This window comes from Euprymna scolopes, chromosome 7 (assembly GCF_053919585.1).
Source record: "Euprymna scolopes isolate OS-2025 chromosome 7, ASM5391958v1, whole genome shotgun sequence".
NCBI lineage: Eukaryota > Metazoa > Mollusca > Cephalopoda > Sepiida > Sepiolidae > Euprymna > Euprymna scolopes.
The window spans coordinates 163509507-163537410 of record NC_136488.1 but is presented as its reverse complement, the minus strand read 5'-3'; the positions used below and the strand labels follow the sequence as shown (position 1 = coordinate 163537410).

At 38.1% G+C, this 27904-nt stretch overlaps 1 protein-coding gene across 1 annotated transcript in view; it reads left to right on the top strand.

Annotated features, from left to right (window-relative positions):
• Positions 1 to 9586: 9586 nt before the first annotated feature.
• Positions 9587 to 27904, top strand: part of LOC145280121 (uncharacterized) — a 43380-nt gene continuing 25062 nt past the window's right edge. Inside the window, exons 1-4 of the mRNA XM_080131878.1 lie at positions 9587 to 9943; positions 13962 to 14589; positions 23784 to 23926; positions 27495 to 27792. Coding sequence (XP_079988004.1) covers positions 13998 to 14589; positions 23784 to 23926; positions 27495 to 27792 — 1033 coding nt within the window. The 5' untranslated portion in view covers positions 9587 to 9943; positions 13962 to 13997. The remainder of the gene's footprint in view (positions 9944 to 13961; positions 14590 to 23783; positions 23927 to 27494; positions 27793 to 27904) is intronic.

The following is a 27904-nucleotide window of genomic DNA, read 5'->3' as shown; positions in this document are numbered from 1 at the left end:
ATAATTGATTATTTATAAATTTTAAACACGTGCAACGAATCAGTCAAAGGGAAATAACTTCTATATAAAAACACAAGGGACGTTACTCTGGTTATCATACCAGTTATCACAGGTGCCACAGGACTTATGAAGAAGAACCTGAAGTCCTACCTAACTAATATTCCTGGTGAACCAAGTGCAAAAGAGATTCAGACAATTGCACTTAAGGGAACAGCGAGGATACTAAAAAGAGCTCTCGGTTGGTTTCAATAAAAAGGCGGGGCAATGTTGGCAGCTGGTTTGGCTGCCCCATACCCAGCATTACAATCTTCAAAGGAGGAAAAATAAAAAATAAAAAGTTGAGTAATACCATACAGCTTTGATATCATTGACTGGTCACAAAAATACATCAACCAGCTAGATGTAAAGACACGGAAGCTACTAATGCTTCATAAAATAATATGAAATCAGTGTCTACCAAGGCTGTATTTGCCCAGGGGAGAAGGAGGTCTGGGGCTCTCAGAGATCAATCATCAACATAGGGCTAGTATTGTGAGGACCGGTCAGTATCTGAGAAGCTCCCAGAATCACACCCTCTCAATAATATACGAACATCAAGAGACAAGAGCCAGTAGAACATCAGTCACCCAGCTGGCCAAGCATTTTGGCCAGGGCTGTCTCTCAGATGAGAACGAAACACCAAACAAGTGTGCCACAAAAATAGCAAGAAAGAGCTGGCAGAAATATACCAAGACTTTTCAAAGGATGAACCTTAAAGAATGGGACCAACATCAGCGTGCAAAGTATTTTGGGGGGGAACTCTCTCAGGAATACATAGACAAAGAAGGTTCCTTGGATTGGCTCAAAAGGGGAGCCCTCCACCATGATCAGGAAAGGGTCATAATGGCTGCTCAAGACCAGATCAATGCATTCAAGAAGATGGCAGGGATCAGTAATGACAATAAATGCAGGTTCTGCCATACAGAATTGGAAAGTGTTAGTCATCTGATATCAAGTTGCAAGGTTCTTCTAGGGGACGGCTACTATACAGCGAGACATGATGGAGTATGTAAGTACCTCCACTGGACCATCGGTAAAAAATTAAACATCCAGTGTAGCAGCAAGTCCTGCGAACATCAACTTGAAAGAACAGTTGGAAATTACTTATATACCATACATTATGACCATGTAATCCCTACAGCCACCTACCTTGAAAATGCTGCTGTGAAACCTGACATAGTTATATGGAATAAGTCAGAGAGAGTTGCAACCTTGATTGAAGTGAGTGTTCCTAATGATGGCGGTCTGAACAGAGCTGAAAGAGAGAAACGGACCAAATACCAAGGTCTCATGATATGAAAAGAAACTGGAATCTTAAGGCGATATCAATCATAGCAGTTATCATAGGTGCCACAGGGCTTATGAAGAAGAACCTGAAGTCCTACCTAACTAATATTCCTGGTGAACCAAGTGCAAAAGAGATTCAGACAATTGCACTTCAGGGAACAGCGAGGATACTAAAAAGAGCTCTCGGTTGGTTTCAATAAAAAAGCAGGGCACTGTTGGCAGCTGGTTTGGCTGCCCCATACCCAGCATTATAATCTTCAAAGGAAGAAAATTAAAAAAAAAAATTTTTTAATTGATTTGTTAACAAATTAATTAATGTTCCTATTTACAATGCCTCCCCACGGGACAGAGTTAGACACCAGGGTTGTTGTTTAATGTGAAGAAAAGAAACAAAAAATAAAAATTGTCTCAGTCGTGAAGGATTTCTCCTCCACTAACAGAGAACAAGAAATTGAAGTGTAGCATCTGAAGAACAGATACTACACTTTGACCCAAAGGCCAAGAATCGTTAATGTTTTGGCTTAAAAAAAAATCGTTAAAAATGAAAGCTTGTGAAACTCTCTTCTTTTGAGAATTTTTTTCTTTTTTAACTCCTTTACTATGGAGCTGGTGGTGGTGGGGTGAGGTTAACACATTTCTACTGTTAGGATTAGCTATCCGGAGCTTGAGAGAAAGTTGGATTTTGTCTCTGTAAGGTTGACGATAATGTACTCGAGGGACCTTTACACACCCCTTTCCTCCCTTTGCTCTTCCCCTTCTTCCAATTTCTGTTATTACGATTTCTTCAACAATAGCCTCGCTGACCAGACGTAACATTGGGTGCACCATTGAAATTTCAGCGTATCATCCCCCTTTAATTAAAAGACTAAAGACCTTAACGAAAGGTGAAATTGCAAGAGGGCTACACAGCAGGTGAATTCATTGGTTAAAATACCCTTTGAAGGACCATTTTTATTCCTAAGGAAAGCTCAAGAAGATTTTGAGGAAACTTTTTTAAAGTCAAAGAGTAAGAAAAACTTTGGGAGGGAGAACGCAAGCAAGGGAAACTCTCAAAGGAAGGTGTGAAGATTAAAAACTGGTGTAGAGGTCCCGAGAGAGATTTCATTTATCGGAGAAAAAAAAGGGAGGAATTTTAATGTGAGCAATTTTTTATTTCTTCTTTGTTTGCCCCACCTTTCGTCTTAGCTTTGTTGAGTTAGCCACGAAGGACTTTTGATTGAAAAAAGAATAATTCCTTTTTTTATTATGTATAACGATATATTTTTTTCAAGGACTCTTTTGCAATGTTTGATAATAGGGTTAAAAGTGTTAATTATCTATCTGTCGATCTGTGTGTCTATCCATCCATCTATCTATCTATCTATCTATCTATCGATCTATCTATCTATCTATCGATCTATCTATCTTTCTATATATCTATCGAGTGATCTTGCTAAAACAGTCCATATTAAGAATTATTGTTTAAAGAAATAACATTGGTCACTGGAATGTAAAAATAGGGTTTAGTTAAAGGTTTATAAAATTACCATATCTAAATATAAGCAAAATATAAGGTAGATTGACCTGGAGAAGTTGGTGTACATGACCAGAGGTCACACGTTAGTGAAACGTGTCATTGAATTGCTTACATCACAGGAACTCATGAAGGATGGCGTACCAGAACTGACATTTCAAAAAATTAGAGTTGAGGCTAGGAGTTGTCGGCAAACCATGCAAACCGTGTAAACATGCATTGGTACAATGCTGAAGCTGGGAAGTGAGGCTAGATGAAGACAAGAATGTAGACACATAAAGCAGACTTCCGTGTGAACTCTGACACAAATCTGAAATAAATTTATATGAAATATGAATTGTTGTCCTAAAGAAAAGTTTCAGGTATGTCTCATTAATTTATTGTGTTCATATAATGTGCATTGCACAGCAGCCCAACGGTTGAAGACAGAGGACCTCCAGACAGAAAGGTATGAAGCTTCTTCCATATTCCCTCCCTTTTTATATTATATATCCCCGTTTTGAACTTCCACAATATAACAGCAACTGTTCTATGTTTTATAACTAATTTGTGTTAACTCTGCTTAGGGAAATAAAAACAATTATCCCTTTTTATGTTAATAAACCGAATTGAATGACAACCAGGCTACCATTTTTCACTTCTTTTTGTCTGCATTTATTTTCTCCTGTTTTTTCTTTTTTTTTTTTTTTCCTTTTGTTATACAAAAGTCGAATTTTGTTAACGACCACTAAAAATCTGATATTCTTGCTAACCATTTTCTACATACTTATAGCATTAGTCTTTTTTTTTTAACTAAAAACAATGGGCATCTCCTGTCATTGCAATGATGATCTTTCATTCTCGTTAGTCAGAACTCCATGATTGTGGTAGTTTGCCTGTTGAAACGATAAAAACCATCTCACCTTCGTGAGGATGATGGAGGACTTGTGCTGGGAGTTTGTTCAACGTGAAGCTGATTTGTGCAGATCAAGCCTCACTCTCTCATTTCAACGACAGGACAGGGTCGAGACAGCTGAAGGTCAAGTGAGATGCAGCAACTACTGGAATTGTCAATGTTCTCTTACATACAGTGCTTGGTTATCTCAAATGGTCATCCGTCTGGTACTGACCAGGCTCAAGATTGCTTAACTTTGGTGATCTGAGAACTGGTGTGTCAATGTGTTGCATATTTCAAAGTATGTACAGCATAATCATGTTGATACACCGGTTCTCGTTAGATCACTGAAGTTAAGCAATGTTGACCATGGTCAGTACCAGATGGGTGACAAATTTGGGAATTCCAGGCGCTGTATGTAGGAGGATGTCAACACCTCCCTGCAAGAATCGCAAAAAACCTTACATCATCATCTCCCCATAACGGGGATATACATGCGACTGGGGACCACTTTTGAATTTCATATTCTCGTGGAACTCTCCCCTTTGGAGGAAGCCAGTTAAACCTTCATAGGGTTAATGCCCTTTTCCAGTTGTCAGCAAACTGTGCAGACGTGCATTGGTATCAACTCCGAAGCCAGGGAGCGAGGCTAAGCAAAGACAAAAATGTAGACACATATAGCAGACTCCGGTGAGAACTCTGAGACAAATCTAAAATAAATTTACATGTATAAAATATAAATGTTTATCCTGTGGTTCAGAATCAGCATGTATGACCAAACGAAGTAGTCCAGCAGGTTCAAATCGGGGAGGGGGGGGGCAGTGAAAGAAGAGTACAAAGAGAAGGGACGATTCCAAAATATTTTTTGATTCTGTTCTAAATTCTAGATTCTGATATAATTACTAATTCCGATTTGTTTTTTACATTTCTAAATATAGAGTTGTTTTCTATGTGTGAAGGGTGGGGGGGGGGTCTGATTACCAAAAAAAAAAAAAAAAACAAACATATAATATGTGCATATATTTTTACAAGTGTAAAAATACACATATGGATGTAACCTATAGATTATAGTTTTATTGGTAGTTTAAAATCAACAAATATTTATCATTTCATCATTGATAGGAGCTGTGAAAAAGTAAGTAATTATTAATGCCTCTGGAAATTTCAACTTTAAACAAAAACAAAGAATTAAAAATAAAAAAAAAGAATTTTTTTTCAGCATAGAAAAATTAACAATAAATTTGTCTAATTCCTTAAAAGTTCCGATGGTTTTAATTTCTGATTTCAATTAATTGTCTCAACACTTGTTAACATGCATTTATCTAGAAAGAAATTGCTTTTATGATCAATCATCTATGTTTAAAATATCTGTACAATATATTCCCGGCGCTTAATTTTGAAGTTAATGCACTTTTTAGTGCAGCCTGTATTGCAGAATCTAACTGGCAAAATCAGATACTGCGTTGATCTGATGTTCGCAGTCGACCTTTATTATTACCATTCCTTCTTCATTGTGTTAATTTATTAAAATCTATTGTTGCTTTACAAGGGAAGAGAAAACAAAAACAAAATCACATGCGGTAGCACAGTCTCAAACAATTTCATCCACACGACCTGACACAATCATGAACAACTTCATCAATTCGAACCTGAACACTTCCGTTGATCCTACATGACATGATCCTGAACACACCATCGATTCAAAACAATGTGATCCTGAATAACTCCATCAATCCAAACCTGAACACTTCCGACAATTCGACATGACACAATCTCGAACAACTCCATCAATTTGACATGATATCATCCTGAATAACTCCGTCAATTCGAACATGAACACCTCCATTAATTTGACATGACACGATCCCGAATAACTTCATCAATTCAACATGACACGATCCTAAATAACTCCATTTATTTGAATCCAAACACCTTGATGGTTCGACACAATCCCAAATGCAATGACTCAACATGACACGTTACCAAAGCAACCTAGGGCGTTACTCGCTGAATGACTTTTATCGGCTTTTTTTATAGCCGTTGGACGAACTCATTTTTGCCATAGGTAAGCCTGACTTAGACATTGGCATACAATTCTTGAGTACTTCTGCGCATGCTCGTCACACGTATACCCTACAGTGTAGGTCACTTAAATAAATATATATAATTATATAAAGATTACATCCTATAAGTTCATGGTTACTAATTTAGCCTGTAATAAGTAATCTGTCACCAAATACAAAGAGGAATACTTGTTTTTCACATTTTAAGTTGTAACGCTTGTACAAGTTTTCTTCTCTGTTATTAAATACAAGAATCATGGCTCATTTGAATAATAGATCATAAGCCTCACTCATTTTTTACTATTTTTTATATTACATTTTCACCCTAAAGAAGGGACATTGCCACTTTGATATAGGGAGCTACTATCACGGACCTAAGCTACAGGGGTACTATGTAGAGAGTTGGGCAGCAAGATGTCGCTTCACGTTACACTTGAACTTCTGCATGTCAGTACAGTTGAGGAAGCAAGGATCCAGAAGGGAATTCCAAAGTCTAGTAGTTCTGGGAAAGAAACTATTTGAGTAGAAAGCTCTTTTACATCTAGGGATCTCTACTGTGTAGGGGTGGGATTTAGCTGCTTGTCATGTTTGTCAAGGGTATTTACATCAAGGGGTACAAGTGCTTGCAGTTCATCAGAGCATTCACCATTAAAATACTTGTAGAACAGGCAGAGGGATGCAACGTTTCGTCAATGGGACAGAGGCTGAAGCCTGGATGACAATTCAGGACCTATCAGGTTGGCGACTCTCTTTTGGACCTTGTCTATGAGTGAGAGACTAGTAGCAGATGCACCAACCCAAATATGACAACAGTACTCCATACATGGGCGAATAGTGGTCTTATAGAGGTACAGGATACTTTCAGGTGTCAGTAGCTTTCTAGCATGGTAGAGAAAACCTACCTTCTTCGCAGCGATCCTGGCAATGCTGTCAAGTAATTCCCTCTCAAGTGTCCCCTGTGAACATTAGGCTGAGGAGTTTAAAAGATGTGCTTTCAGATAATGAGTCTTTGGCCATTGCTATTGATGGTAGAGAAGGTTTTTTTGTAATTATTGAAGGAAACAAGTTTAGTCTTGGCAGCATTGAATGTGACCATCCATTTTTGTCCCCATTCCACTACACATTGGAGGTCATCCTCTAGTGTTTCTGCCATTTCCTTAGATAAGTGTTCATTTGTTTTCCCCTCGTGCCTATTATATAGCGTGGTGTCATCGGCAAATCTCCCCATCTGAGAGATAATTTTGTCAGGGAGGTCATTTATGAATATCAGGAATGATAAAGGTCCAAGGATAGACCCCTGAGGCACTCCCGCATTTATATTATATTGTTTAGATGCACAAAAACCTGGATTTTTCTCTTATCTAAGAAGGATTTAATTATGTTGAGTATTCGTCCAATGATACCATATGATCTGACTTTCCTGAGAAGACCTTCATGCCATACCCTGTCAAAAGCCTTAGATATATCTAGAGCCACCGCTGTACCCTCCTCTGCTTTGTCCAGTGAATGGTATATACGTTCAGAGATTACAGTTAGGATATCTACTGTGGAACAAGCTTGCCTAAATCCATATTGTTGGTCAGTCAGATGTTTAGCATCTGTAAGGTGATGGACTAGAGCTTGGTTAATTATGGACTCAAATATTTTGGCGAAAAGTGGGAGGAGGCTAATGGTGTCATAATTTAATGGGTCAGTTCTTTCACCAGAATTCTTGAAAACTAGTACTACAGAAGCAGTTTTCCAGCAGTCAGGAAAGCAGGATTCATTAAGGCATTTGTTGTAAAGTTTGGAGAGAACTGGAGCTACTTCGGCGTAGCATTTTTTTAATAGCACAACTGGGATGAAATCAGATCCACATGCTTTTGAAGTGTCAAGATTTTTTATGATAGCATACTGCTGAGAAGGGGTGATTTTCAGATCGTCTAGTGTGACGTCTGTCCACAAAGGAAAGTCAGGGAGGGGGCGGTTAGCAAGGTCCAGTGTGGAGTTGGAGGCAAACCGACTGGCAAGCATGTTAGCCTTCTCAGTTGCAGAGCAAACAACCTAATGATTGTTGGATAGTATGGCAATTGTTGATTGTCCATTATTTACATTTTATTATTAAATAACGAATGCATCAATACAATTTATTTTCTTTGCCACTTGCATGTTTCCAATCGCAGAGCAATATTTTTTATGGAAATTGCTTGAGACAAGGCATGAAGCTACTTAGTGTAAGGAGCTAACACAACGGAAAGCTGATTATTACAAAGGCAGGAGATGCCTATTGACCTTAGTTTTCAAAAGACCAAGGCTGTAGATAGAAAGAAAACAGTAAGCAGGAAGAGAGTTCCACAAACTTGCAATCCTTGGAAAGAAACTACTGGAATAGGAAGCTGTATTACAATGAAGTATTAAAACAATGAATTAATGGAGATCTCTAGACTAGCAACATCACGTCTGTGAGAGAGAGAGGTTGCAGTAAAGAAGAAAGTGTAGGGCCAATGAAATTACAAATACTTTTCTGCAGTTCATCAGGAATCTTGAAATGGGACACAGACTTATTAAAAGCATAATCAACGTGATTATGCTTTTAATAAATAGATAAATATACAGGCAAACAGATAAATAGATAGATAGATAGATCTTTGTACTCTGTTATTATATGAAAGGAACTTTATCTGTGTGTGTGTGTGTGTGTGTGTGTGTGTGTGTGTGTGTGTGTGTGTGTGTATGTGTGCATGTGTGTGTGTGCATTCCCTATGAACTCCAAAACGGCTGGTTCGATTTTTATGAAATTTCACATGAAGGTACTTTATGTGCCAGGCAGTGTTCTTAGATAGGTTTGTCTTGGAATGTCTTCAATAAGTATCGATAATCAAAATAATCCGATGAAAAAAGGAACATGTGGGTTTGAGCAACGTTAACACCTTACACAATCTAACATCATCGGTTCATTTGAAAAGTTTGATGACCCCACAAGCTGAAAGACTCAACATATAAAATCGACAATAGGTTCTTTTAATATGACGCGTTCGAAATAAATGTTTCTGCTTAAAGCACTATTACACCATGATACTTGACTTTTTCATTGTAAACATAATTCAAACCATTACCACCGCAGAAGCAGTTAGGTTACGCATATAAAATCAACAGTAGGTTTTTTGATATGACAAGGGCGAGTTCGAAATTAATGTTTCTGTTTGGAGCACAATTGAAGCATGATACTTGACTTTTGTATTTTAAACTGTAATTCAAGTTCTTATATATAAAAATAATTTTATAATAATTTTATATAAAATCAACAGTAGGTTCTCTACAGTGCAATGTAGACTACAATATATTGTGGACTAACTCACTGCAAGGAGGCATGTGAAGCTTCCTCCCGGTGCACCGCGATGGGTCACCAACTAGAGCAGGCAATCAACTGATTGATTCTTCTTCTTCTTCTTCTTCTTCTTCTTCTTCTTCCTCTTCTAATTCTACTTCTCTTTTTTCATTCGTTTTATTTTTTAGATTTTTTATTTCTTTTTATGCTTCTTTCTTTCTTTTCTCTTTTCTTCCTTTCATTCGTTTGTTAATTCTTCTTTCTTGCTTGCTTCTTTTCCGTTTTTGTTTCTTCCTTTGTTGTTGTTGTTGTTGTTGTTTTTCTTCCTCCTCCTCTTCTTCTTCTTATAGTTGATTAAACACACACACACACACACACACACATATATATATATATATATATATATATATATATATATATATATATATATATATATATATATATATATATATATATATATATATATATATATGCAAATTAATGCCTCTATGTTGTGCGCTCACCCCTTCCCCATTTTCCAAAATTCTCATTGCGGCATCTGAAAATATCTCATAGGTGTCCGTAGAGAAATCGTGTGCCAGACTAGGGCAATTTTTCTTTCATTCTAGGGTGCCTCTTTTTAGGGAGTTGAATTTTCTTCACATCAAAAATTGACATCGTCTAACTTTGTCCTCGTGGGGAAGCAAGTAAATGGGGGCTGTCAGTTTTTAAAGAAAAAAAAACCCTGAAAATTCAAAGAAACGAATAATTGACTGTTGATGGAAATTTCGTTTCGTTATTCATGACCAAATTTTTTATTCAACCATCAAAAACATGCGTTGACTTGTGTTTTTCTCGCCATTTCCCACTTTAAAAAAAAGGTAAGTCTTATTTTATTTATTATCGCCGCAATTGATTGAATATAGCTTCGAAAATAAACACAAACTTCATGCTCCATTAAATCCCAAAATAATAATAATAATAATAATAATAGGAGACTGAAAAATGTTTGTCAACATTTCGAAAGTGAAAAAAGTTCGAAATTGTTTTTTGAAACTCTGATATATAAATTTTTTTTTAATGAAATTCAACTTGAAATATTTATTATTTACATTTATTTTTGGGATATAACCATTTTTGTAAGAATCGATCATTTTCGTTTCAGCTTTAAAACGCTTGGTGTCTAATAAAAGTTAAATAGCACTTGGGGTCTTTATAAAATGTTTAACGGAACGAGCCTGTTTTTAATTTCGTTTATTTCCATTCTTGATTTGTATATATTTCATTCTCGGGGCAACCATTGGTGAAAATGTACTGGGGGAGGGGAGCACCTGAAGACTACGGAGAGGTTAAACGCCTTTCGGAATACCCCCCCCCCAACCTCCCATGTTAAGAAAGGCTTTCGGAATAAACACCATTTGGAGGTTGGAAAAACAGTACACTTACACATTGACCCTACAATTTTTTCTGTGTGTATGATTAAACGGTTGTTCTTAAAATAAGATCGAATTTCGGTAAAACTTGTCGCTCTGTTTTGGGGTTGTTTTGAAAATGGAACGGAAATTTAAATTTCGTTCCGTTCTAATTTGTTTTGTTTTTTCTGCGCATGCGATTATACAATCGAAAATAATCGAAAGAATAAAATTCAACAATCGAAAATAGAAAAACGAAAGATTTTTTTTTATATGAAAATGTTTACTTTAACTACACCAGAACACCGACCAATAATTTTTTTTTTTTTTTTTTTTTTCGTGATCGTTGACAACGAATCTGATATTCAAACCCGTCGCAAATTTACCGTTTGCATGGTATTAACCCCTGAACCATCGCACTATTTTGTGCCAACCCACCGCCATCGTTTATGCTATTCTTACATGATTCGTTCGGCCATGAACGCGCGTAGTAAAGTGACTTGTCACATCGCGGGAGAAGTTTTTAGCAGACATTTAAAATAACAAGAAAGTTTTCCAAAACAAAAAAATGTGGTTCATTTTTCTGAGCTACGTAGTTTTTTATGCTTTTTAATTGATCTAAGAAATTAAGTTTTCACGAGCGGTCTACAAAAACATTTTTTTTTTTTTTTTGGAGGTTTTTTTTTTTTTCGATTATAAAACTTGTACAACATTTAACAGGTGCTTCTGCAATTTAATTTACCGGTTTTCCGTAAGTAACGCGCCGCGCCGATACACCGAGCAGAAGAACTGTTTAATTTTTCACAAAAATTCTGTTTACATTGGGGGGGGGGGGGCTGTCGCGCGTAGGGGGGACGAATGCTGTCACGCACCGCGACACCACCCGTCCGCCCTGCCCCTCCACCGCATCATGTAAGAATAGCATAAACGATGGCGGTGAATTTTGGCACAGAATAGTGCGAGGGTTCAGGGGGTTAATACCATGCAAACGGTAAATTTGCGACGAGTTTGAATATCAGATTCGTTGTCAGCGACCCCGAAAACCATTAAAAAAACAAATTTTATTGGTCGGTGTTCTGTCGTAGTTAAAGTAAACATTTACCTAGAATTTTATTAACAAAAACGAAATAATTTTTAAACGAAAAAAGTCAATTTGGTAAAATTTCTGGTATTTTTTTACATTAAGTTCAACTCAGCGTTTACATTCAAAATGTGGACTTTTATAGGTTTTCAGGTATGCTGACAACGAATAACAGCTATGAGATATTTTATCTCACTTGTTTTTGCCCCAGGACATTAGGAAAAAATTAACATAACAATTACAACAAAGCATACCTCTAAAATTCGACACAAATTTTATTCGTTTTTCGTTGTAAAAAAAGAAATGTCTGATTTGCCTCTGAATCGAGCTGGTAACAACCTCGAAAAGTAAAAGTTCTTTTATCTTCATCAGGAAATCGTATTCGGGTACAGCACTGTTCGAAGACCAAATTAATTACAGTCGTTGACAGGATTGATATAATGCCTTCTGATGAAAAGATTCAATTCTCGACTTGAGTCGACATTACAAACGTTCATAATTAGCATTCATTTGAAGGAAAAGTCAATAATGATAGATTGATAATTCTGACCTTAAAAATGTCTCTGCGAGATATATTTAATAATAACTTGGCCGAATCATTTAGGCTTTAAAAATAAAGTCTCAAGGAGATGAAGAGTAGAGGCACTCAAATACCTCATATCCAGAGAACGTTGAGTTCCGTGTTCTTTCTTTATCACGTGCATGCATATGGTCGCAAGAAAAATACAAACGACTGAATAAAATTAAATTTTTATTCTCACCAAATCAAAAGATTTCGAGCGGTAGAGGCGTCGTCGTCAATAGCAATGAGTCTGGTTGATGTCAGCAAGTTACTCACAATAAGTTGGCAAACGATGGCGAGATATTCGCAGTAAGTTGGTGTCACCAACAACAGCGAGATATTTGCAGTAAGTTGGTGACGGCAACGACGGCGAGATATTCGCAGGTGACGGCAACGATGGCAAGATATTCGCAGTAAGTTGGTGAGGGCAACGATGGCGAGATATTCGCAGTAAGTTGGTGATGGCAACGATGGCGAGATATTCGCAGTAAGTTGGTAACGACGAGATATGTAATTCTTATGCAAAACTAGGAAAACAAATGAGTATGATTGGATGATGGGTGATCCCCTTAAAAGCAAATGTCACATAGTACACTACTTTTCCAACGAGCCTTCATTTGTAAAATTCTGATCAATAATCACTGAGATTTAGAACTTATAAAAACAAAATTGTCAAAAAAGGTTGTTTATATAGATATATCTATACTTGTAGTAAAATTTAATATTTAAATGCTCATATCTTTGGTTCTATGGGACGAAACTACATGAAAATTTGCAGCCTTTTTGAAGATTATTATACTATTCTATGGTTATAATTGCTAAAAAGACCCTATATTTTCAAACCAATAAAATATGCCAAAATTTGCCTACATTTGTATGTATAGTGTGCTGCAGGCCAGCTCCAGTTTTGCTGCTTCAGTTGTCTCCCCTGTGACCTTGCTAGGCCGCTAATATATATATATATATATTTGTCATCCACATACAGTACTGTTTCGTTGTATCACAACTCGTCAGTGCAGCTATACAAACATCTTTCCCAGCCGTGGATTGAACCTACAACCATCGTGTTAACAGTCGACAGCTCTAACCATCGGGCGACGAATCAATGCCGTAAATATTTCTCCTCGAATGTGTATTAAATCCGTGCCCGCTCGTCGCAGAAAATGCTCAAACCATCATTTGTTTACAAACAAATAAATAGTGGGCTTCGCTAAATAAAGATATATATATATATATATATATATATATATATATATATATATATATATATATATATATATACTAGCAGGCCATCCAGTGTTGTCCGGTCATAAAATATTTTTTTAATCTATGCAAATTTTATATATTATTATTATATTGTACCCAAGATATTATAATGATTTCAAAAGTTAAAAAAATTGTTTGTAAATATGATTTGGGTGCCATCAGCTAGAATTGAAACCAAAACATTTAGTGCTACAGCATTATTCGCTACTATCTGAACTAACAACAACTGGAAAAGTAAACTTTAAAAAGTAACAAACTTTAATGTATAAATGCATATCTGTACATGCATAAAAGTAAGATGTTTAGTTTAGTTACACCTGCCAAGTTCCATTTTTTTTTTTTTTCAATTTTGATCCTTTAACAGCTATTTTTACCAGCTAAAACCCAAGTCGATTTTGGTTCACAGGTCCAACTTTCTTATACATCAAATTTCAAGTCTGTAGACCCTAAATTGACAGAGTAGCTTGGTAGAGACCGCTCTGCATACATACAGACAAGATCATTTTTTATATAGCTATATAGATAGATATTCCTCATCATGAATTTATTTTTGATTTTCTTTTATTTTTTTTAACCAGGATTATCTGAAGTCTTTGAATAAAACGACAACAAATATGAGTCACGTTAACTTGAAAGAAATGAGCGACCTGTCAATGACAAGTGGCGACATCGATATTGAATTTGCAAACTCTAGTGGTGATGATGATGACGATGATGATGATAATTTATGGGAAAAAAAACAATTTTTCCAACCACCGAAACCTTTTGGCATGCGACACCTGAAGACGCTGCCTACCTCACCAGCTGTCATGCCTTCCTCATTTCCCCAAAAGAAAACCAATTCTTCCATGTTGAGGCCAGCATCAAGAAGTGGCATTTCCATCCCACGTACGGGACGTCCCTCAATCTCCCAGTCATCTAGTGCTCTCAATCAGGCTTCTGCCCTACTTCAGAAGTTTCAGCAACGAGGCTCGGTGGTAGAGACACGCCCAAAGTCGGCGATGAGAATCTCGTTTAACATTGAAAGTGACGAAGATTCGAAAAGGGATCGCTCGAACAAGGAACATCCAAATGATTCAGATTCCGAGAAGCGGTATTTAAAATGTCGACAACGATTTCTCAAGAAGCCTAAACCTGAAGAACCGGCAAAAATCAAAGAGAGCAACAAGGAACCATGTGTGACACCAAAACCTGGAAAACCCGCAGGTAGGTCAGCTATTTTTACCCATTTTATTAATGAAGAAAAAATTTAAATTATGCACATATTTTTTCTTTATTTATTTATTTTTTTTTTACACAGTGGTCACCACTTATCAAGGCCCAGAAGCCACTCAGGGATAAGGGTTATTGCAAGTACAGTACGTTAGTGTGGAGATTTGATGAAGTGTTTACTTAAGGGGGCGGTTCATTAGGAATTTGTTAACGTTGGACTTGAAGACATCCAAGTTGCCCTAGTCAGGAAACAAGGTCAATCACTGGGTGATTCAGACGAGTCCCTGTGATAGTACCTCTACGCCTGGCCAATAGGCAAAGAAGGAGTATGAAAGCCGGGCGATAGACAGAGCCTATCTCCTCCTTAAGCAGTTTAGGTTTGCCAACCGGTGATTTGTTTGAGTCACCAGCTCTAGGAAGGTTGTCGTCCAGGACAGAAGAGGCCTCCCTCCCCTAGGTTTAGTTTCAGAGTTTTCCTTCTCCTAGATGGATGACCTGGGAAGACCTACGAGTCCATCAGCTCTGAGGGGGTTTGCCCCGCGCCTGTATCCTAATCCAGGTATTTCTGCGACCCCGCATGGGTAGTTAATATTTATTGGTTATTTAGGTTAATATCTCCTGAAAAAATCGGTATTTAGGTTAACTTCTACAGAAAATTTTCACTCCTCAAACGTGGTTAAAAAAGGACACTACTATGCTTTCCATTTTCATTTTTACTGGGAAAGGTTATAAGTAAAAATTTATGCAGTGGAAGCAGCTAAATTTGCTACAGTATTGGATTGAGAGAGACGAGTTAATGTATGGTTAGATATAGTTTTGTAAGTTTAGGAATGTATGGTTAGATATGGTTTAGTAGGTTTAGGAATGTATGGTTAGATATGGTTTAGTAGGTTTAGGAATGTATGGTTAGATATGGTTTAGTAGGTTTAGGATTAGGATAAAGTGTTAAAGTATGATTTACTTGCTATTAGAAATTCTGATTTGGTGCCCAAACCGAATATTTAGTAAGACTGAAAGATAAGATATGCTCAGTATAGATACAAGAGAACATTTGATATGGAGTACAGTTATACCTGATAGATATAGGTTATTGCATATTCTGTAAGTATAGTTAAATATAGATGAATGGATAAGTAGTATTGTATACGAATGCATGGAATTTTAGACAATTTGAGTAAGTTGTCTTTAGACTACAACGAAGGAGGATGACTTCGCCTTTCTCTTAATATCCGAAAGTTTGTATTTCAATGAGTACCGGTTTAGTTTGTGTAATAATTATTGCAATACTATCTCTTAACAAAGAGATATTAATGGTTGCTGTTCATTATAGATTACTTTAAGTCTATGTATAGGACTATGGCTAGTAAGTATTTACTTAGAAGTTTGGTTATGGGTTAGGAGTTATAATCAGGAGCATGCCTAGGAAATTTTTAGGTGTTAATGGGTATCGATTTATGAGTCTGTTAGGGTCAAGGGCGGAGAGCAAGGACCCCTCTAAGTTACGTGAAATGGATTAGGTTTAGTGGCAACTTGGGAAATAGAGCAGTTTGATTTGTTAGTGATCAGGAGAAAGAGAATTTAAGTAAAAAATAAAAAGGTTTGTTATGCAAAACAGACAAGGCAGTCATCTTGGAGGTAAAGTATCTATAGGATGTACTTAGTATACAAGCAGCGGTATTTTGCAGTTTTGAGAGGAATTTTAGGTACAATAGTTTCATGGTTTATTGTACAAGTCCGTAGTCTAGGTCAGGGATGAAGCAGTTCTAATATTGCAACTGGGTTTATCAAATTTTAAAAGTAGTTGAATAGAGTATTATTAGGTGTTCTACTTGGCTTAGGGATAGAAAGAAAATTTAAGGTAATATTCAGGGTGATATAAGCAATTTCATGAGGATTAGATATATGATCACTGGATGTTGAACTGCTCAGGAGAATTCTTGTATCTATTCAGAAGGATGTCTTGGTGATATAAGATTTGAGAAATTAAGAGTCTGGGGATACAGAGAGTTTTGAGCTGATGAGGATTCAGTATAGGCGATTGTATATAGGTAGCAAAGGTGGTTTAGTTTAGTACGCACGTATTGTACATATTAAGTATGCTGCTTCAGTTCTATCCTCTATCGTAAAGGAAAATCCGTTTGTATTTCGGTTGGCAATTTTGTCAAGAGAGGAAATTTAAAACTGCTTATCTAATTTTTGATGATATCAGTTTATAGACAATAGTACAGACGGATAAATTGTTGTGTAAGACATAGGAGCCCCTCATCTTCGTATTTTGATGAAATGATGGATCAAGAGCATAGGTTTGGAACAGGTGTCCGGAAAGGAAATGGCAGTGTACAAGGAAGGGGGGGGGGTCACTGATATCTTATTAACCTTATTTTATTTTATTTTTTTTTTCTTATTTAAAAAAAACAAAATTGCCTTTCGATGGCTGATTATATTAAGTATCGTACTTAAATAAAGTTTTCATGTCCTCTAAATAAATTAGCATAATTTCTTCTTTTTTTTACCGAGTTTGTCTTTACTATAGCATTGACTTATTTAAGTGAGATGGGATTGTAAACTGCGAAATGGTCTATTTAAGTGGAGAAAAATTATCGGTTACAATATGCCTGGAAATGTAAAGAATATTTGCTTTAATTACATGCGAAACAGTTAAGAATTTTACTTAGCTTTGGTTTTTTTCTTGGACACTCAAGGCTAAAAACACGGTGGCCGTTACCCTTGGCCCCGCCGGTCGAATGGCATTTGTGGTACCAAGATGCTATCTATTCAGTAGGGAGTGGGTGGGCTGATTTAGGGGAGGGGGGTCACTTAGTGAAAAGTTTTCCATTTGGCAGCGCGGCAATATTTCTTTGCATGTGTATCGTTTTCAGAGATATTAATGTTAACAATTGAACACGCGTTTCAAACAAATATGATGGAAATAAAATAATAGCATATATAACGTAAAAGGTGAAAAGCAGAAAAACTGAAAAGGGGACGGCTCATCAAGAATTTGTTCATGTTGGACTTGCAGACAACCATATTGTAGTCAGTGGGAAAGCAGGAAAACGGAACAGAATTCCACAGACGTGCAGTTCTAAGAAAGCAGCTTTGTTCATGAAATTTACGTTTAGGTTTAAGCACAGTGGGGGAAATTATTGATAGTGGTTACAGTTAGACGAGTGTTTTTCGTGAAAGTCAGGCCAGGGGGACCATAGATTGGAGCTCAGACAAGCACTTGCCATGAAAATAATGATAAAGCAGAGACAGGCTCGCGACGTCTCTTCTGTGGGAAAGAAGTTCGAGGGAAGACAAAAGGGCATCTCCCCCACTCGGCTACAAAATCTGTTTTGAACTCTGCAACACGTACATAAAATCTGTTGCCAGGGACACTGGGAAAATGGTGGGATCCTTCTACCGCTCCAGAAGATATCTCACTACTAATGCAATTCTCTATCTGTTTAAAAGCCAAGTACATCTAAGGATGGAGTACTGCTGCCACATCTGGGCAGGAGCTGCTAAAAACACCCTATCCTGCCTTGACAGAGTACTAAATAGACTTTGTGGTTTAGTGGAGGATGCTCTTTTCTCTTCCCTGCAACCTCTCTTACACAGAAGAGACGTTGCGAGCTTGTCTTATTTCCATGGCAGGTGCTCGTCTGAGCTCCAATCCCTCGTCCCCCCTTGCCAATCTTTCACGAGAAACACCCGTCTGGCTGAAACTACTGTCAATAATTTTCCCCACTCTTTATCTGTGCCTAAATCCAAGCGTAGATTTCATGAGCAAAGCTTCTTTCTTAGAACTGCACGCCAGTGGAACTCTCTGCCGCTTGCCTGTTTCCCACCTGACTACAACTTTGACATCTTCAAGTCCAACATAAACAAACTCCTGACTAACCGCCCCCTTAAGTAAGACACTCTATCAAAACCCCCCAATACTAATGATTACTATAATACTATCTCATTGATTACTGTACACGCAATAACCCTTATCCCTGAGTAGCCTTCGGGCCTTGATAAGTGGTGACCGCCATGTAAAAAAAAAAAAAGGATAAGGTGCTTCTAGCAGCTCCTGCCCAAGTGTGACAACAGTATTCCATCCTTGGATGCACTTGGCTCTTATACAAGTAGAGAATTGCATCAGCAGTGAAATATCTACTAGAACGGTAGAACGATCCCACCATTTTCCCAGCAGATTTGATTAACGAGTTCCATCTCAGATCAGGAGTAAAGCTCAAGCCCAGAAGTTTATCAAAACATGGAGCCTCCTCAAGATGAGAGTCATTCATTTCAATTGATGCCAGATGGGAATCAGAGCGTTGATGATGGAAAAATAGAAGTTTGGTCTTAGAGGCATTAAAAAAACAGCCAGCTCTTTTCCCATTGCACCACATGCTCAAGATCAGAGGAGAGAGAATCAGAGAGTACTTTGTCGTTTACGGTCTTTGAAGTATTGTCATAAATAGTAGTGTCATCAGCATAAATGTCTACGAATGATGTAAGGATGATTTGGAAGATTATTGATGTAGATTAGGAAGAGAGTTGGGCCCAGGATGGATCCCTGAGAGACTCCAGCATTAATACTGTGGGCCTCTGATTTCTGCCCATCAACCACTAATCTTATGAACCTATCAGAGAGAAATGATTGAATAATTAAAAAGACGTTTCCAGCTATACCATAGTTGAAGATTTTGTGGAGTAGACCGTTATGCCACACCCTATCAAAAGCCTTTGATATGTCAAGGGTAATTGTCTTAGAAAAGAAGCTCCATCGAGAGATTCGCTAATCCTATGAGATATAACTATTAACACATCAGCTGTATTCAACAAAACCAACTATGAATGCTTGTGCTCTCTTTCGGCTATCAAAAACTTTACTCCTTGTCCTCTCCTATGTCCTTCTTACAGCCACTATTCCCCCCATATGCAAATTACTGCCACATTTATACAAAGAACGACTCTACAAAATTAAGTTTTTTTTTCTTCTTTTTCTTTCCCCGATTCTGTCACATGACAGGCTAAATAGAGGGGTTTGTGCTTGTGTAAGTAGTACCTTCTACAAGTTTCCAAACTTTTTTTCTATAGACACTTAAAATTGTTGTAGACTCTTGAAATTTTAGTATTTTATTGCTATAAATCTTATGAGATGACTGAGCAATTTTTATGATTCATATTCAAATGAACAGCCACAGCAGAAATTGGAATTTTTTTTTTTTTTTTTTTTTTTTTTTACACAGTGATCACCACTTATCAAGGCCCGGAAGCCACTCAGGGATAAGGGTTATTGCAAGTACATTACGTTAGTGTGGAGATTTGATGAAGTGTTTACTTAAGAGGGCGGTTCATTAGGAATTTGTTAACATTGGACTTGACGACATCCAAGTTGTAGTCCGATGGGAAGCAGGCAGACGGAACAGAGTTGCACAGGCGTGCAGTTCTAAGAAAGAAGTTTTGTTCATGGAATCCGTGTTTTGATTTAGGCACAGATATAGAGTGGGGGAAAATTTTCACAGTGGATTCAGCTAGACGGATGTTTTTCGTGAAAGATTGGCGAGGGGGGACCAGAGATTGGAGTTCAGATGAGCACCTGCCATGGAAGTGACGATAAAACAAGGATAGGCTCGCAACGTCTCTTCTGTGGGAGAGAGGTTGCAGGGTAGAGAAAAGGGCATCCTCCACTAAGCCACAAAGTCTATTTTGTACTCTGTCAAGGCAGGATAGGCTATTTTTAGCAGCGCCTGCCCAGATATGGCAGCAGTATTCCATCCTTGGACGTACTTGGCTTTCATATAGATAGAGAATTGCATCAGTAGTGAGATATCTTCTGGAGCGGTATAGAAGGATCCCACCATCTTTCCAGCGACCTTGGCAACAGACGATGTACGTGTTCCATTTCAGATCAGGAGTAAAGGTCAAAACACGGTCAAAACACGGGGCCTCACCCAGACGAGAGCCAACCATCACAATTGATGCCAGATGGGAATCAGAGCGTTGATGATGTAAGGATAGGGTTTGGTTTTGGATGCATTAAAGGTAACCAGCCACATCTTCCCCCACTGAACCACGCGCTCGAGATCAGAGGAGAGAGAATCAGAGAGAACTTTGTCATTTACAGCCTTTAATGTGTTGCCGTAGATGGTCGTGTCATCAGCATAGATGTCAACGAATGATTTAAGTATGTGTTTAGGGAGGTCATTGATGTAGATCAGGAAGAGAGTGTGGCCCAGGATTGACCCCTGAGGGACTCCAGCATTTATATTGCAGGCCTCCGATTTTTGTCCATCTACCACTACTCTTATGAGCCTATCGGAGAGAAATGATTTAATGATTGAGAAAACATTTCTAGTTATACCGTAGCTGGAAATCTTGTGAAGTAGACCCTTATACCATACCTTGTCGAAGGCCTTTGATATGTCAAGAGCAATTGCCCTAGAAAGGAAGCCTTTGTCAAGAGATTCACTAATCCTGTGGGATATAACCGTCAGCACATCTGCAGTAGATCTTGCAGAGCGGAAACCATATTGTGTGTCATTAAGAAGGTTATTCCTGCTGAGGTGGTTGACTATTTCTCTATTTAATATGGATCCCAGCAACTTACTCATAACACACAGGAGACTTATTGGTCTGTACTGAGAGGGAGATGACTTATCACCTGAATTCTTAAATACAGGGCAAACTGATGAGGTCTTCCAGGGAGTTGGAAAGCACTTCTCCTTAAGGCAGCGCTTAAATAGTTTCATAAGTATGGGAGCAAGTTCTGGTTGAAGTATTTTTAACACTATAATTGGGATGCCATCAGGGCCAGTTGCTTTACTGGAATCTAGGTTCTTGATTAGCTTGGCGACCTCATGCACAGATATTTGTATGTTACCTAGCTTGTTCTGTGTTATAGGAAGAAATATGGGGAGTTGATGGCCTTCGTCGCATAGGGTGGAATTAGCTGCAAAATACAAGGGATGTGCAATAAGTAATGTCCCTGACCCACTTCCAGTTGTTTGATCTAGCTGAAATTTTGCATGTGCAATGATTTATATCTCTATGTGTTATGTGGCAAATTACAGCTCTGAACTAATTGTGGTTTCTGTTTTACAGGTGTTTGAACTGAGTCAGGTATGAAATGGAGCCTGTTGAATGTCTAGCAGTGATCCGGTTTTTGTATTTGAAAGGACGCACACCACAGGAGACTTTTGATGAAATGAAAGAAACTTATGGTGATAATGCCCCATCATATGACCTTGTAAAACGCTGGCATCGTGAATTCAAACATGGCAGTAAGTCTGTCAAAACAGCTTCCAGACCTGCCCCCCCCCTTCTGCTATTGATGAGGCATCTGTCCGTCAAGTTGAGGCTGCCATTTTGGAAGATTGGCACATTACTATTCGCCAAATAGCCCAAGATGTCAAGATTAGTACAGGGTGTGTGGAAACTATCATTCATGACAATTTGCATATGCATAGGGTGTCTGCCAGATGGATTCCCAGGTTGCTCACACCATTCCAGCATCGAGAACGCGTTGAGTGTTCGTGGATGAATTTGGAGATGTTCCAAGAGACTTTCAAAAGACTGATTACACAGGATGAAACCTGGGTCCATCACTATGATCCAGAGACAAAAGCCCAGTCAATGCAGTGGAAGCACTTGGACTCACCATCTCCAAAGAAGGCAAGAGTGCAGCCCTCCGCTAGCAAGGTCATGCTCACAGTCTTCTGGGACCAGGACGGAGTAGTGATGACAGATTTCCTGGCAAAGCGTACCACAATTACAGGAGTCTATTATGCTTCACTTTTGAGGAAATTAAGGGAAGTTATCAAAATCAAGAGGCGGCGCAAGATCAGCAAAGGTACCCTCCTCCTGCAGGACAATGCTCCGGTCCACAACTCGTATGTCGCCAGATCAGAAGCACGGGCGTGTGGTTATTGAATCCTTCCCCATCCTCTCTACTCTCCTGACCTTGCACCCTCTAACTTTCACCTCTTCCCAGCCATGAAGTTGTTTTTGAAAGGAAAGGTTTTCCCAGATGATGCAGCCTTGATTTCTGAAGTCACGTCGTGGTTGGAGGACCAATCTGGGGTGTTCTACAAAAACGGTCTCCAGAGCTGCATCAAACGATGTAAGAAATGCATAACTCTGTGTAGTTCCTATGTTGAGAAAGACTAATAACTGTGCCAAGTTTCGTTGCTCTACTGCTATGGGAAGTGGGTCAGGGGCATTACTTATTGCACGCCCCTCGTACACCCTACTAAAGCCTGATTGTCACAGTTGGTGAATTTCAACAATGCAATCTGGACGCAAGGACACATTAGAAGAACGATATGCAATAAAATTGTTTTAAACTTGGAAAAATGACACAGAAACGTATGAATTGCTTCAGACTGCTTTGAATCATCTTGCATGAATCGAGCATCAGTTTTTGAGTGGCATAAGAGATTCGAGGAAGGCAGGGAGTCTGTGAGGAATGATAAGAGGTGTCTTTATTTGGCCAATCAACTCTGGTGTTCTGACTTCCTTGCTCCTCGCACACCTCTCATCATCCCTCAAAAACTCCCTGTCTTCCTTGAATCTCTTATATCATTCAAAAACTGATGCTCGATTCATGCAAGATGGTCTAAAAGCAGTCTGAAGCATTCCACACGTTTCTGTAGCATTTTTTCTAAGCTAAGTTCGAAACAGAATTATATTCCATATCATTCTTCAAAAGTATCATCACGTCTAGATTGCATTTTTGAAATACACCAGTTGCGACAGTCAGGCTTTAGTAGGGTGTATTCCGATTCCTACTCTAGCAATTTATTTGAACCTGAAATCATAAAAAATGTGTCAGTCATTTCAAACAATGTATAGCAATAACATACTGAACTTTCAAGAGTCTATGACAATTTTAAATGCCTGTCCAAAAAATGTCTGGAATGCAAAAAATTTTTGGAATCTTATTATAGCCACCTCATTTTGTTTTTGTTTTTTTTTTCTTTTTTTTTTATTTTTAAAAATGTCTTCTGTAACTTCTAGAATAGGTCTTTTTTTATGCTATTCTTTTATTCATGTAGTATCCGAATTTGTATTTTTTGTTCCTCTTTGCCATTTTTTTCTTAGCGTTGCTGTTGTCAGTTTTCGAAAACCTTTTATAACCATTTTAACTTTTAAGGACATCATCACAATATTTTTCATTTTTAAAAATGACCTTCTGTTTTTTTTTTTTCCAGATGCTGTTCTTAAAAAACAACATTCTATGCCTTCAACGAGCATTGTGTTGTCAACTGATGATGAAAGTATGGCTGAATTTATTGGCAAGTTGAGTTTGCCTGATAATCCGCCTCTTAAGAAGGATCCAGTCCCACAACCACCTGTAAGTTGCTCTGCATTTCTGAAAAATTTGTCTTTTTTATGAAAATCGTTCCGGACAAGGCATAAAGCCACTTGATGTAAGGATCTAGAAATAAAGCTGGATTTCAAATGAAATTGTAGCTGAAATATGTATGCATATATGTAGCCAATAATATTTATATATACAGAGCAATTTAAACTAATCTATATATTGTTCAGCATCTGTTCCAGTGGCATGATGGGCAGGGCTACTGACTAATAACTCTAGGGTTGTTGGTTCGATCTCAGGCTTTTGACAGAGAGTTGGGGAAATTGTTTATGTGGTTGCAGCTAGTTAAGTATTTTTTGGGAAAGCTTGGCGAGGGGGGGACCATAGATTGAAGTTCAGTCGAGCACTTGCTATGAAAATATCGATAGAGAAGAGACAGGTTCACAACGTCTCTTCTGTGTGAAAAGAGATTACAGGGCGTCACCTACGAGGTTTTGAAGCCGGTTTTTAATTCTATCGAGGCTTGATAGAGTGCAGCGACAGCTCCTGCCCAGATGTTGCAACAGTACTCCATTTTAGGGCTTAAATTTTTTTTGGAATTTGAATTTAAAAAAAAATCTAACACCCCCAAGTACACATTAACTGTAAGTTCTAATTTTATTGAAAATCTGACACACGATTCATATATATTTGGAGATTGGGAAAGTGATATTAATATTATAACTTTCTTCTATTATATAAAAGAGAGTTATTTGTATGTGTGTGTGTGTGTGTTTGTATGTCTGCTAAAACCTTTTGTCATCCACATTGTTGTGGCATGGACTTGCTATCGTTAGAAAAAGCGATCTCTTAGACACATGATATCAAATAATTGGAAAAAATTCACGACTTATTTGGTGTAGAAATGTCGTTTTGTTTAAAGGTGGGGAGTCAGGTAAAAACCTTGCTTTTGATGCCGTTTGCAAACCGCGCATGTGCAAATGGTTGTTTCATTGTTTTGTTTTAAAAAGCTAAATTAACAGCGTCATAACGTCTGTGTCATTGGAGTCCAGTGGATAACATCTTTGCTTACGGGTCTTATCTTTTGCGAGTTTGCGTTCTTCATGCGCCATTTATTTTTTATAATAACACAATAAGTATTTTCTGTCCCATCTTAACACAATAAAAATAAAAACGTTTATTTTTAATTTTTTTAAAACTGCCCAACAATCGCATTCTTTTTCTTTTCATGTTTTCATCTGTTTTACACCGTGGCGCGGCAATTTTATGTTTTTAACCATATCTTTTAGTTTTCAAATTAAAGTGCACTTACCAAGCTTCTGATATTTACTCCTGATCTGAAATGGAACACGTACATCAAGTTTGTTGCCAAGGTTGCTGGAAAGATGGTGGGATCCTTCTACCGCTCCAGAAGATATCTCACTACTGATGTAATTCTCTATCTATATAAAAGCCAGGTACGCCCGATGATGGAATACTGCTGCCATATCTGGGCAGGAGCTGCTAAAAACAGCCTATCATGCCTTGACAGAGTACAAAATAGACTTTGTGGCTTAGTGGGGAATGCCCTTTTCTCTTCTCTGCAGACTCTCTCCCATAGAAGAGACGTTGCGAGCCTGTCTGTTTTATTGTTATTTTCATGGCAGGTGCTCGTCTGCGCTCCAATCTCTAGTTCCCCCTCGCAAATCTTTTACGAAAAACACCCGTCTAGCTGAAACCACTGTGAAAAATTTTCCCCACTCTTTATCTGTGCCTAAAGCAAAACGTAGATTCCATGAACAAAGCTTCTTTCTTAGAACTGCACGCCTGTGGAACTCTGTTCCGTCTGCCGGCTTCCCACCTGACTACAACCTGGATGTCTTCAAGTCCAACGTAAACAAATTCCTGATGAACCGCGCCCCCTTAAGTAGACATTTTTATTAAACCCCCACACTAACGTACTGTACATGCAATAACCCTTATCCCTGAGTGGCTTCCGGGCCTTGATAAGTGGTGATCACCTTGTAAAAAAAGAAAAAAAAAAAAAAAACACCCCCTCCATTTCTTCTATTTATTATTTCACGACTGTATGTCTGCCTACCTCCATTTATTGCTTTCAAATTTTGCTTTCGGTTTCCATTCTGGTTGAAGGCACTCTAGTCACAATTCTTTTTTTAATAAATTAAAATATCATATTTAAGCGGATTTTATGATCGGTAACAATGATATAACAGTAATTCTCATTTTTGAGATTACAAAAATCTTTAAGGATATAAGATATATCTTTAAAGAACTGTGACATAGCTTAAGCTAGAGAAATGAAACTTCCATTATAGTATGACTAGCCTGGGTGCCCGGCGTGGCTCGGTTGTTTGGAAGTGTGTGTTGAGCAAAAAAAAAAGTGGTAGCAAGCAGGTAGGCTCGAACCCGTGACGCGAAGGCGGAAAAAGAAGTTAAAGAAAGCCTAACGTCTTGCCCCTACTCCATGATGTGACCGGAAGTTCGGAACGTTGAAATTAGTAAAGTCATTCCAACCGATATGATGACTTGCAAAAATTGCGATGCAAAAAAACCGACCCTCCTTGTAGAAAAGTGCCTAGTTGAAGGTGAAGGAATTAATGTTTTTAGCCAATTTTTTAATATTTGTTGTCCGAAGGGCTGAGCTTCAAAATGATACTGATCTCATGAAAAACTGTCGCCTCTTTTGAAAGTTTTAGACAGACATACAAACATACATTTAAACAGACAGGTGAGATTTATATTATAGACTAGCGAGGGGTACCTGGCATTGCCCGGGTATTTGTAGGTGTGTGTTTTTTTTTTTTTGGGGGGGGGGTAAATCAGAACAAAAAGGAAACTTAACGATAGTGATTTAAAAAAAAAAAAAAAAAAGATTGGGGTTTGGTAGCATGTGGGCGCGAACCTGGAGCCTTGAGGCCTATAGACTGAGCCTAAACACCTGCGCTACGGCGACAATGTTAATGTAAGAGCAATTAAAGTGAGTAAAGTCAAGGAGGTTTGATTGACAGGTGGACACTTAATGAGTTTTGGCGTTTGTTTGCTTTGTTTCACTGCGGGACCGTTTTTTCATTTACTGCGGGTCAGTTTGGGCTTCCCCAAGATGATGAGAGGGGGTAACACCAGCTCCCCATTGAAAGGGGATTGTGCAAATTAAATAGCAATTGTCTGATATAAGGAAAAAACCGCATTGATCAAAGCTAATTGTTTTTGGACGTTCCCAGCGATCGCGCTGGGAACAATGCAACAACCTTTGTATTAGTTTTGCTTTTATTATACCAAAAAGGCGAATCTACACGTGCCGATTGAAAAATGTTGAATATTTAGCTTTTGAAAGTCAGGCAAATTAAATACACGCGCGACCCCCGTTCGTAACTCGTAGATATTATGATTTCAACGTGATATAAAAAGTTTTAAAAATGAGCGACGGCCTCAAGAAACCGCCGGAAAAAGTCCTTTTGCGGACATACACAAAAAGCGAACGTACATACATACACACATTTTTGCTTTTATATATATATATATATATATATATATATATATATATATATAGATGATATACCTATATAACAAAAACAATGACTAATTCTATGATTCCTTTTAGGGAAGACTTTCAAGAAATTCAAGCATGGAACGGAGGCCTTCAATCTTAAAACGATCCCCATCTCCAAGACAGATTCATAGTCCGTCCTCGTCTTTACGGAACCAAAGTTCTCGGTCACCCTCTCCAGCTTTTGCCGTGCGCACAGTGAAGCATCTTCATTCGGTTACGGAAGATGTGACATTGGCTGAATCGCTACCGGCCGAAATAGTGGAAGAAGAGGAGGAAGAATCGGAAGGACGTCTGGAAGTGAGAGAAGATGAAGTTAATCAAAGCAGATCGACAGGAGGAGATTCGAAAGGTACGTATTTATTTTGATGAAACTGACTGGGTAGAATTTTAGTCTAGCTCCTCCTCCTCCTCCTCCTCCTCCTACTACTACTACTACTACTACTACTACTACTACTACTATC